This window comes from Sorex fumeus, unplaced genomic scaffold (assembly GCF_029834395.1).
Source record: "Sorex fumeus unplaced genomic scaffold, SorFum_2.1 ptg000030l, whole genome shotgun sequence".
NCBI lineage: Eukaryota > Metazoa > Chordata > Mammalia > Eulipotyphla > Soricidae > Sorex > Sorex fumeus.
In genome coordinates, this window is record NW_026606087.1 from 1,419,269 (window position 1) to 1,432,713 (window position 13,445).

General features: G+C 35.1%; 1 protein-coding gene across 7 annotated transcripts in view; it reads left to right on the plus strand.

The window, feature by feature from the left end:
• Positions 1 to 13,445, plus strand: part of SOX6 (SRY-box transcription factor 6) — a 662,237-nt gene that overhangs the window by 516,831 nt on the left and 131,961 nt on the right. For 4 of the 7 annotated variants that reach the window (XM_056115917.1, XM_056115921.1, XM_056115920.1 and 1 more), the window contains one exon: positions 12,661 to 12,784. In XM_056115917.1, coding sequence (XP_055971892.1) covers positions 12,661 to 12,784 — 124 coding nt within the window. The remainder of the gene's footprint in view (positions 1 to 12,660; positions 12,785 to 13,445) is intronic. The other 3 variants (XM_056115919.1, XM_056115922.1, XM_056115923.1) reach the window with 1 other exon arrangement.

A 13,445-nucleotide genomic window follows, 5' to 3' on the forward strand; every position in this document is an offset into this window, starting at 1 on the left:
GACCATTGTACTCACACACCCTCTATCTGAGAAGCTTTTCTCTCAGTATTCCCATATAGCATTTCTTCAGATCACTAAAGTCTATGCTCTACCAGCTCCTCAAAAATATCTGTTCTTTCCATTCTATCCTATATTGCCCTGTCTGCTCCCTACTCTTTCCTCCCACTCTCCACCCTCTGCCCTTCACACTCTATCATATTATCTTACTTTGTATTCCTCAGACTCATTTATCAACTGACATTTATTACAGATGTATATATTTTACACATATTAAATATATATATACATTTATTCATGTATTTTCCCCAAGAAATGATAGTCGGGTATTTTGTTTTTTCTGCATATTGTATCTAGGTAGAATTAAATATTGAAATGAAATCATTAGATAATTCAACATAGTACATGCAATATAAATTTTGACAAAAGGAAAGAAATGTATAGTACTTGGGGAATTTTTAGTGAGAACTGAAACTTGAGCATAGTACTGAAGAGCATGAAGGTTTGGGAAGGCAGGACCCTCTCTGCAAGTGAAACATCATATTATATGGGACATTTTTAAAAGCTGCGTGAAGAAAAGTTATTGAAAGGGAAAAGAGACAAATGATAACAGTAGGAGAAGAGGCATGACAAATATGCGAAGATCATCTGGAATGATCTCAGTTCCAGTCTAGACGAGGGAGTTTAGAACTTCTCTTCTTTAACAGCAACATTTCTTCATTGTTTCTAAGTCATTTAATGTGAACAGAATGCTAAATAAAAGTGCAAAAATGCTCTTTTAAAATAGACATGTTAACTTATATGTACCATTATCAGTGTCTGTATACTTGGGCATTGAACCAAGATTGAAGTTGTAGAGGAGAGAGTCTGTGAATGGGTTTGTGTTCATCTGTTTATGTGGTAATTAGATCTGTAGAGTGATGGGCAGGAATTGTAGAATACACTACAACACAATGAAGACCATAGTGTTATATATAGTAAAAACCTAAAGGCTATGTGCTATATATATATATTTGCTATGTTTTTGCTCAGTATCCATTTCTGGTGAAGATCACCAGAATTTACTTTAATTTACTTCTATGCCCCCTAATTACATATATTGGAACTGTTTTTCATTGATGCTTCCAAGCATGGTGAGTGACTTTAATATCTTATGTTTTGCTCAGAGTTCCTGAAGTATGTTTTTCAGGCCCTCTAAATGAAAATAAAACTACTTATGATCTTCTGATAGACTGCTTAAATATTTTTCTATTATTTTTTCTATATTATGTTCAATGTTATAAAGTAAAATTTGAAAATTCTTATTTTATAAAGCTGTCTTCCTTTTATTTTAGTAAGAATCTTATTTCTTTCACTAAGGACTATAATTGATGTTAATATAGTTAAAGACACTTTAAGGCATCTCTAAATGTACATAGAAGAATGTCAATGGGTAATATTAAGAGAATTTATTAATAAAAATAGCTTCAAATAAATGACAAAGTTAATTTTTATGCTTTCAAACCAACTAGTAGACTTAAAAATTAGATCATAATCATACATGGCAAAGGAAAAGATCGCTGTGATGAAGTATGTTTGGAGCACATGTATGTTTCTATTGCCTTAATTTGAGGATTGTATATAAGGAAGATAGAATTAATCCAGAAAATGAAAAATCTTCTCAATTATCATAGCTTAGGATTTATATAACATAAAATTGAAGTTCTATCAATTCTTTTATGTAACAAAACATTTGTTGGGTCCCTTCTCTGGGTAAGAGGGGAACTGTTACTAAGCCCTGGGAATAACAAAACCTCACCCTTTAAGTTGCTTGTGCATAATTTTAACAAGACCTGTAGTCTAAGATGTAAACCTACATTTGTGAAGGAGGAATTTAATAATTTAACTCTGGTCATTGCTAACAGAGTAAGCTTGTGTAAAATACTTTAGGAGTAAAAGCCAGATTGCCTTCATTACAGGTCAAAAGTTTATACAAGGTTTATGTTTGAATTTGGTTGTTACAAAGAAAGGAATGCCACGTTCTTTACAAATGTTAGTGTATTTATATGGCATTTATACAGAATTTGAAAAAAATTAATTTTAATCTTGGCAAAACACTTTGATCATTGTGTATTTAATGGGGTTTCCATTTGACTAACAATCATTAGTCTCTAATATGTTTCATACTTCTGTGGAAATAAGATAGGGTGAAATAAGAAACATTCATCTTCACTAGTCTTTGGAAATATCTAAAATAATTGACTAGCTCAGTCTTCTGTGATGGCCTAGTGACCACTAACTGTGACTATTTGCATAATAGTCAACTCTTCACTTCTGTAGTGATAACTGTTTGTATCTGATTAAAATTAAGACTGTTTTACTTCTCTTGACTTTTCCAGAAGTTGCAAAAATTGAGATTTGCTGTTCTGCTTTAACCAAACAAATGCACACATGGGGATAACAATATGCTGAGTTTATGCAGATTTTACAGCACGAATCTGAATAAAATACCCACTAATAGATCCTTAAGGAGTAATAAACACACATGAATTTTCCTTAGTTGCACTTTAAAGTGATTTTAACATACTACTAGACCTTAACAATAATATTTAATTGACAAGATTATGCATTTGTATGGATTGAAAAGGTGGTAGATATCTAATTCCAAATGAATCATAAATTTTACTTTTGCATAACATGTTTTATTAATTTCTTTATGGCCAGTATATTCTACTTCCCTCCTGGTGAGAGTTTCTTAAAACAGAGTAAGATAATTTAACCACATTTAATTAACATTTATCATCCATTTTATAAAGTAATCTGACTTTTTGTCCCCATAAAGACTCATTTTTCTTTGGATTTCAGAGTATAGGAAGACTATGGAAGAATGCATTATAGAATTTTTGTCATCATTTAGTTTTCTTTTAAATCAAAGCTTTCCTTTATTTGGAGCCTGTGGCAAAGTAAGCTTACAAACACAATGATTTATACTAATTTGTGAATGAAAACAAAACTAGCACCTTACCTATAAAATAAGACTATTATCTTCTTTAAGGTATCTTTATGCTCCCAGTGCCTAGGATGGCACTGGGTGGGAGGTGAATGCTTGGTTCTCAATAAATGGTTATTAAAGAGTTGAATTAAAACAGGTACTCTTGGCCTCTCTGATAGAGTAGATATTTCTTAGGAGCCCAAGAAGTCTTTTTATAAGGTAGAGCTCTTTGTTTTGGAAGTACAGAGACAAATAAATAAAGCATGTTGGAAATTTGATTATGTTAGTGCTGAATTCATTTTTCTTACTTTGAAAATTCAGTATTTTACAATACACCTATAAACGAGTGAGAGAGAAAGTAATGACGTTTGACTACTGATTAACTGATGCTCCTGGTAGATTAATGAGATATTTGCCTACTTTAGAAAATGCAAATAGAGTGAGTATATATAGTATGCTGAGAATATAAAAAGAGGTGTTAACACAGAGGACAGGATTAGTTCTGTCAGAGTCATTTACATTTCTCTCTGAATATATACCTAAGAAAGATTTTTTTTAGAAATATATGTATTGACTCGATCGATGGAGTGCTCCTACTTTCAATGATAATTTCTCTGCTGTGAAACCAAGGAAAGGTGTTTAAACGTACTAGACTTCCTATAAAATCTTTAGATATTTTATTAAATGTATTTTATCATATACATTGTTAAAGACAAGTAAATTACAAGAATTTATTTTTCTTTGACTTTTTGAGGCTTAATATGCATACTGAAAAATATGTCTAAAGTCAGTTCTTACGCATCTAAATTAAAATATATTAATCGATAGCACAGCAGTAGGGCGTTTGCCTTACAAGCGGCCAACATGGCCTACCTAAGTTCGATTCCTCTGCCCCTCTCGGAGAGCCCGGCAAGCTACCGAGAGTATCTCACCCGCACGGCAGAGCCTGGCAAGCTACCCGTGATGTATTCGATATGCCAAACACAGTAACCACAAGTCTCATGATGGAGACGTTACTGGACCTGCTCCAGCAAATCGATGAACAACGGGAGGACCATGACCGTGAATCTGAAAGATCAAAGGCTAAGCTTTAAGTTATTTACTTCTGTGATGACAGGAATCAAACTCAGGGTCTCACACATGCAAGGCAAAGTGCTCTACCACTAAGCCAGCCAGCTTTCTCACCACTAAAGTCTAAGTTTTAAAACGGGCGATTAGAACTAACCCTTGAGGGGACAGGGTAACAACTTAAAGATGTAGAGCACATAATTTTCAGGCATGAGGCACTGGGTTTAATTACACTTACCGCCTGGTTTCTGAACCACTTCCAGGTGTAGCCATGGTGAGCCCAGTACCACCAGGTCTAGGAAGTTCTGGGCTGCTGAGTCAGAATGTCTAACCATCAGGTCAACACTGCTGGGTTTAGTATTGCCTGGAGTGATTCCCAGACTCCATCCAGCAAGGCTAAGGAGACCCCTTGGAAAAAAGCTACAACTTGAGTTTCTGCTACTTTTTCCAGGGATTAAGTTTCTTGTACTTTTTCTGGCTGAAGTGATGGTTTTGAAAAGAGTGCTGGCAGTTGTATGTGATTTCTAGGAAGATATCAGAATACATTAAAGATAAATGTTAATGAAATGAGCAAGCTTTCTTTGGTGTTATCCTGGTAGAGTGAAGACAGGAAGAGGGAAAAGAAGAGAAGAAATATTCTGCCTTTAACAATTAAACAAGACCCAAACAAAATAGGATTCTCTTCTGGATGCAGTTACATTCTTTGTATTGTCTAGCTGTTAAATGATAGGAAGTTAACTTCTGGGAAAATGGAATTCTTTGTCTTAAATATTCTAGAAAGTTTGCATCTTAGAAATGCCCCTGATGAAATTTCAGCTTCTTCATTCTTCTGTTATAGCTATTTAGATCCTCTCCAGGCATGGGTTTGCTGTCTTCCATTAGTGTTGAAGCTAGAGATTTGTTAAATAATGTTTAATTTAATGGACGAAAAAAAGGTGAAACCAAGATGTACTTAAAAGTCATTCTTAGGTTCTTTTGTGGAATGAAAACTACAGTTCTATTGCTTCTTTGATTTCTATGTGGTTCTTGCAGTGACTAATTGGCACAAAATACAAACTGTTTTCTTAGCCATGTGATAAGAAAAGTAAGATATATAGAATATAACTAACATAGACTATTTAGGGGATTTTATTTATTTGGCAAGAGATGGTTAATGAATTGAATTAGTCAGTGAGTGCTCAGGTAGACCATATGTAATGTAAATTTTCTCTGGTACTTCAGACTATGGTCTACCTGGAGAAGTTGAGTAGATGAGTAGACTACTGCATTACAGTTTCAAAGGTAGGGCAAAGCAAAGTTATAACATTTGGGGCATATTTTAACAAAAATTTATTTTTTAACTAAAATGGCTTATCATCAGATATTATTTGGCCTTTCAAATGAGACCGCTTCCTCTTAACTCTTCGGAATTAACTTTTTGACAATAGGAAGACACCTCCCTAACCATGAAATGCTTCTCATGTCAGGTTTCTTTATGTCTTTTTAGCCTAGATTCTATAGCTTTTAACACTTTGTGCAAATGATCAGCAATTCTGTAATAAAAAATATTGGTTTTAAAGAATTTCCCATCTTTTCCCAAGGTTTCTGCATCCTAATGCTCCACTTCTGTGACAGCTCTTTCCCACACTTTATTTTCTCCCTCTGTTTTTTCCTCCTTCTGTCATGATGTACAAACATTGGAAACGTTTCTTCCAATAGATTAAAGAAGCATTCTCTAGTTAAACCACATGAGGAATGGTTTTCTGGAAATAAAGCATTAAAAATATTTACACTTGCTCTCTGTCTTTAACAGGGTAATAGACATTAATATGGTCATGATTTTAAATACAAATACTTATTTCCCATCGCTAAAAAAAGTTAAACAATCTTTATGAAAGAGAAAATGAGGCCCCCTGAGTGTCACTCTGTTTGCATATTAGCACATAGCCAGGTCTCTGCCAAGTTGCTCTCTGACTGACTGCTGCAGATGCTCTTTCTCAAGTATTCTGAGTCATATCTTTAGTGCAAGTCTTCGGGGACAAACAATAGCACCTGTTCCTCACAAGATATCAGGCCAGTTAGCCCATTCATGTATCTTTAATGAAGCTCTGGGGCAGATGGCAAAAAATGGCATCATCAACAACTTAGCAGAGAGAAAACAAAGGGGGATAAGTGTTGATGCAACAATGCTGGTTTCCAAACAGGAAGAGACAGAACCTAAGTGTTGCACACACATCTGCTGCTGTCTTGATTGTCTGAAAGACATGAGGAACACCCGAGCAATTAAAATTTCTGGGCATGGGGCCTATTTGGTCAAGAATGTGTTCCTTGCCCTCTCCAAAAGGGAAATGCTTTGGTCAGGGATTATGAAAGTTCAGAATTAATGGAGATTTGTGCTTTGGAGGAGCACAGTCTGTTTCTTTCATGAAATACTGACAAAGCTTCACCTATGAGGGGCTTCAGGTTTCTTGTTAAATCCATTAAATGATTCAGAGAGCCGGTTAGTGCTTACTTCCAGAGCAATATAAAATGTACTTTCTTTCATGCTAAGAGATACATGTTTTCCATCTGAAGTTTTCTGTTTGCATTAATAAAATCAGTTTTACCTCTTTACCTATAAAATAATTACACTATCTCTGAATTTTTGTTAAGAGAAAGGTATGCTTCCCCCGCCCCCCCAAAAAAAGACCATTTGAAATTTTGATAACTTCTTGAAAAAGACATGTGGAGACTGGTCGCTCTTTGATGGAGTGAGGGGAATTCTATTATTTTTTATTCTTAGTAAAATATTTTTGGAGGTTGCTGTTTACAATGTGGCCACCTTTCCTAGCACATCACCAAATGGGAAAATAAGATGATGGAGGAAGAAGAAACACTGGCTTACATTCTTCTGAGTAGGGTGGATGTTTTTTGAATGTTCAAAATTCTTTATCTGCCTTCAACACTGACTTTCAGTGTACTGAACTTTATTCACGACTTCCATAGGAGGAAAATATTTGGGAGGCTTTTGTGGTTCTTTTGTAACCTCCAAGCTCCCTTTCTTAATTTCCGTCCCAAGCCTTGCCCAAATTTTCTGTCCCACTTTCAGTCAATAATCTAGTAAGTATAAAAAGTAGAAAACTATGAAAGGGAGAAATTGATTTCTATGCCTATCATTTGCACCGGGCCATACTGAGTTTCGAAAGATGATCCTTAGGAAGTATTCCTGCACCTCCGTTACTTTGCTGATTTTAAAGATATGTAATTATCATACTATCACACTGGATTTGGGAGCTGATTCACAATGGTGGTATCCCAATTGGTTGTGAAAATGAAACTATATTCTTGTTATAGTATGATATTATATATTTGAGCGATGGCACAGCGGTAGGGCGTTCGCCTTACAAGTGGCCACATGGTCGACCCGAGTTCAATTCCTCCGCCCCTCTCGGAGAGCCCGGCAAGCTACTGAGAGTATTCGATATGCCAAACACAGTAACAACAAAATCTCCAATGGAGACGTTACTGGGCCCGCTCGAGCAAATCGACGATCAACGGGAGGGCCTTTACCTTAATATTGTTGTATTTGTTATATCTATTTGAGGAAATTGGATAATTAATACATAAAATTTCTCTGTATCATTCATTACAGCTGCATGTCACGTCACACTTAGAAAACTTTCAAATAATTGTTATCTCTATGAATTATATCACTAATCTTATTTTGATCTGCTTAGCAAGAGATAATTCCATGAATAAGATAATATGGTACATAAAAGTCTAAACTTTGAGCTCAGGATACCCAGACTTGATTCCTAATGGTGCCACTTTTTAATTGATCAAGTTACTTGATCTCTCTCATGGTTTTATCTTTATTAAATAAGTGGAGCTAATAACAATGAATACCTCGCAGAGATTTTTTTGGTGAGAAAGGTTAAGTGATTTGAGGATCAAATGAGATTGAATATGTACATTATTTTTCAGTGCTTGATATATAGGAAACTCTGAAAAGTATTAGCAATGTTATTATTATTTTATAATCATTATCACCACCTCTATTAGAGTTTCTATAATTTTATAACTAAAAAACAGCTTTTTACCATTTTCTTTCAGCCTATATCATATTGATTACTTGTTTGGTTTGCCTTCAATAAAGTACAATTGAAGGTTTATATTATTGTCTTACTTGAAATAAATTAGAGGCAAGTTTATTATTTGAGTTAAATAATAATTAGCAATTTTCGTAATATATAATTGGCACTAATAATAGATTTTATATCAATTTGTTCTTGGTATAAAATAACAAAAAATGAAGAATTTTATTTAAATCTTTAAAAAAATAATTTCTATATTTCAGAGAACTTCCAGCAATATACCTCTGTGTTATAAAATTATTTTCAATTGTATACTTCCTTATTTTCTCTACCAAAATAACTTGTATATGATTTTTCTTTTCTTCACTGAAAACCATGTGATACAATGAAACATTACTGTGAATGATGATTTGTACTTCTGGATTTTAAATCCAGTGCTGTCTTTGCAGTGTGATCTCAGCTTATGGTTTGCTTCTTCTAGTTTCTTCTTTCTTTGTGTGTAAATTGTGGGGTTGAAATAGATTAGTGATCTTCAAATAGTAGTGCTTGTGTCCTTTATTCAGCACCAGCTTTACTGGAAACTTGTTCCAAAATCATGCCATTAGGCCCCAACCTCATATCTACTAATTTAAAAGACATTGAGGATGGGGTAGATCATCTTTGTTTAAAGAAGCCCTTCAGTTGATTTTGATGTCCACTAAAATCACTACTTTGAGAATTACTATTTTAAATGAAACTTTAGTACTTTTTTTGTTTGTTTGTTTTTGTTTTGGGGACCACTTTCGCTGATGATCAGGGCTTACTCCAGGCTCTGTATTCTGCCATCACTCCTGATGGTGTTTTTAGTGGTGGGGATTGAACCAGGTTGGCCACATATAAGGCAAACACCTGTTCCACTGTATTATCACTCTGGCCACAATTTTGTCTAATTTCATATGTATATAGACAACATAAATATAAATATAATCTGTATACATAGATGATACATATAGATTATAATCTGGTGGAGCCCAATAATTTACCTTTTAAAAATTCTTAACTGGGATTCCTTTTCAAGCCTGTGTTTTCTCTTGAATACATATCTTGATTACTTGTTTCTGTGTTCCTTTGCTTACTTATTTACAGTCTAGAAAAGCAAAAGGCATTTCTTCTCTTTTTCAATAAAAATAATCTTGCTTCACTAAAAGTAAAATACAAGTTCCTCAATGTTGTTGATATTAGTTCTCAAGAACCACTCCGACAACTAGGTTAGATCACCTCTAAACTTTACTTCAGCATTATCATATTTTCACTATATTGCTTTCACAATGTCTTCTGTTCCCCCTCTTTATTTGTTTATTAATTTATTGAAACTGCTTGCGGGCTAATAGTGTTGAAAATTTCTAATTCAGCCTACATTGAAGAAGGGAGATAAATAGAAAGGAATTTTTCTAAATTATTAGAACACATGTTAATAAAAATATCTAAGTTCTTTGGAACTAAAAATGATGCCATATAATTTATTTTATTATCTCATGTGCAATGAGGGTTGCCAAGTTATTCACATATTGACATTAAACTCCTTATGTTATATCAGTCTAGGAAGTGAGGGTATCAAGGTAAAAATAAGACTTTGGGTGTCAGAAAGATTGTATATAGGTTAGGCCACTTATCTTCCATGTGGCCAAATCCAGTTCAATCTATGGCACTGAATATGGTTCCCCAAGCTCCTCCAGGAGTGCTTGTGGCACAGAGCTAGGAGTAAACCCTGAGTACTACCGGGTGTGGCCCCCAAACAAACAAACAAAAAATAAAAACAAAACACAGTATAATAAAATTATTTTCATACTAGGATACTGTTTAATAAGTAACATTGGACACCTCGAATTATATATAAAAGTGATTTTTGTCATATTACTTTTTTCCATAGTCTTCTAGAAACTTACAGTGGGGCAATTCTCTGTGATGCTTGGTGTCTGCTAAGATCATGTCAAGCTTCTGCCTGACAAACTGAATTATTTAGCTGTCCCTTGTTTTTTTTTTTAATTAAAGGTGTGATAAGAGTCTTTATTCCTTGTTCTACCAGTATCTTGATAATTTACTAGTACTGGGTATGCAACCCATGTAGGAAAGAAATTAAATGTTTTCTGAGTACCTATTATGGTCCAGTCACTGGGTCAGAAGCACCACTTTGCTCATCTGTTTATAACCACGTAAGGTGTTTTCAGAAGTTTGAGTTCTCCTTGAGGCAATAGACTCAGAAACAGTTAAGGAACTGTTCAAGGTCATGCAGTCAAGAAAGTAGTATATAGATACAAGTTCAGACTTGAAAACAAAGCTTTAATGGACATAGTAATAAATAAAAGAATGACAATTACACTGTCTAACTTTGACTTTAAAATATGTTGGAATGGTAAAATTGAAAAGCCTCTATAAAACATTTCTTAATAATAGTTTTAGTTATGCCTTCTTTAAAGCATCTCTAATGTATGTTTTGCAGTCTTGACCACAGGACCTCTTTAGCTGAAGTGATTCTTGATGAACTCATTATTCAAAAATTCCTCTTTGTATTAAGCCTACCCCAAATATTTTCTGTTTAACCTACTTTATAACCTATGCCATTGTTCAAACAACCTGGTTCTCCTTGCTTGCATCATTCCCTTAGATATTTGAAAAATATATACAATTTCTCTCTCCCAAGGTAAAAAGCACTCGTTTTTCTAGTTACTTCTCAAGTTCCATGGCACACAATATAACTTGATGTTTGCTAAATCAGAGAGGGAAAGAAGAAATAACTCTGGTACCTAGACTTCTCATTTTATTGTTCCCCTTTAGGTGTAAAGCAGCTAGGAACATACTGGGGCCATATACTCATGTCCTGAACACTGGTCTCCTATAAGACATGTTGACAGGTTTGCTTGTTTGTTTTTAAACACATAGCAGTACCCTCATCTTTAACATCTCAGGTTTGCATCAGGTCATAACAAGCTGAAACTGAACAGCAAACCTGGAGATTTTCTTCAGGGTTAAAGGCAAGACCTGGACGCTAGGGGATCAGCTCCAATTTAAGCAGGCTCAGTTTGTACTCTAATGTACAAGACTTGGGCTTACCTCAGCTAAAACAGAAGAAATAGCTGCCCAAAGCTAGTTTCTTTCACGCCCCACTGGCAAGGTAGTAATTGCACAAAGACCTTTTTATTATAAGTTGATTTTCCTGAGAAATGAATTCAGAAAAATACTGTAAAGTGTTTATTTTTTGCTTGCCCTTTATTAACCCACATCTTAGGGCTTTCCCTGGAGAAAAACTGTTGGTAAATGAAACCTCTTAGACCCACACAGATGCATTTTGCACTCTGTCCTTGAATGTGGAGAGAAAGGGAGTGGGACAAGGCAAGTTGGTGCTATTTAAACAGGATCATCAGCCAGTATGTGGAATTTTGCATAAAGAAATTTAAGTGGCCGAAGGATTTGGGGGTGGTAGAATTACTGGCAAAGGTTTATCTTTTCAACAGGATATATAATGCAATCCTTTTATATTAGTGAAGAGCCGAAAAACCCAGTTGGAACTTAAATATCATTTCTGTTAGTATGTCTTTGTTTTGATCCTTAAATACCAAAAGTTCTGCAGTTCGGCCTATACAATCATGCCCTACAACGCTAAGACAGAGCCTTCCTCTGATGCGGTCCTGAAATCAGGGCAGGCAGCATGCACACAGCTAAGAAGGAAGCTAGGAAATTAAAATGTGATTTTCACAAGCATGATTCTGTCATAGTTCTTATTTTCTTTATATGGAATACAAATACTGATATAGAGTGAAGATTTTCTATTTTGCATTTTTGTGCTCTTTGATACATTTATTGAGGTCAAACGAAATTTGATATAGTAGGATTTATTATGAAATGCTCTCTGAATACAACTCCATAATTACTGAGCTACATGGTAGTGCATAAAGCTGTAAAACTGCTTAGCCAGACAAGCAATTTATATGTTACATCGAGGTGTGCATGGCAAAGAATATTAGTTTAATTGGAAGCCAAGATGTAGTGGCCTTAAATCTGAAGAGCTATATGTTCAACATAATGCAGTGAGGCTTTGAAATAAGAGAGCTGAACTGGGGAGACACAGCTTTTGGAATATATAACAATTAGGCATTACTTTCTGACCAAGGCTATTAAATACTACTTTCAAAGGTACACGGAATGCAAAGCAGGTGAAAGGGCAAAATCTTTATATTCTGCAGTATAAGAAACAATGAATTTCCTCCAGCTTTCTGATTAAAAAGAGAAAAGAAATGGGGAATGGGGGGGGGCAGCGAGGGGGACAGCCAATATAAAAGAAAACCACTAACTCCAATCTGGCCGCAGGCACAGACGAGGAAAATTCATATGAAGGTCCTTGGTTGTATTCCACTGGGCAAGTGGAATCTCGGAGAAAGAATTTGGTAAATCATGTCTGGATTTTCGTAGGGAGAAGAACTGGGATGAAGCTAGAAGCCTAGTGGCTGTTTGAATCCCAGTACACCATCAGGAATGAAAAAGAAATCTGTGTAACCTGTGATTGCTCTGACTGATCATAGGCTCTCTTCTGTTTAGCAGGTTCAGGGTCACATGCCTCCGCTCATGATCCCAATTTTTCCACATGACCAGCGGACCCTGGCAGCGGCAGCTGCTGCCCAACAGGGATTCCTCTTCCCTCCTGGAATAACATACAAACCAGGTAAGTAGAGAAAGAGATTTAACATTCTTTTGGAAATGTTAAGATCCACATGTTTTTGCTTAGTAGTCACAACAAACACGGGAGTCTATGAAGGAAGTATGAATAAGAAAACCGTAAAAGCTTATTTCAAAGTAAAATTAGAATTGGGAAGTCGAGAAGGGGGTCTGTTATAAACTCCTGGGTTGCTACAAAACTTTTACTTTCCCTTTTTTCCACTTGAGTTTGTTTTGAATTCAGATGAAATGCTACTTTCCCCAGGGACTGCACATTTTTTTTGTTAGCTTTCTCTCATACCTTTTCTGCCTTTGGTTAAAAAGCGTTTGTCCTCCTGAGAGTTTTTAATACTCTGGGTGAATGGGCACACACAGCATAAAATGTCATTGTTTATTGTCTGATTCTCTTGGAAGGAAAAATTAAAACAGGTCTGATTTAATTAACTTCCCACTAATAGGTAAAACTCTTTCAAATTTTAGTCTAAATGAAGCCAGTAGTGTTTTCTCATTCATCTTTGAGCCTCAAAAAAACAGGTCACATAACCTTGCAGTGAAATATGTTTTGAGATGATTTAGCAAATGTTATGATTTTTCTTTATTCCTCTGAGTTTACTGGACTCCTGGGGAATTCAATTAGGGCCATAATGGTTTGAAGCTTCCTTTAGAGC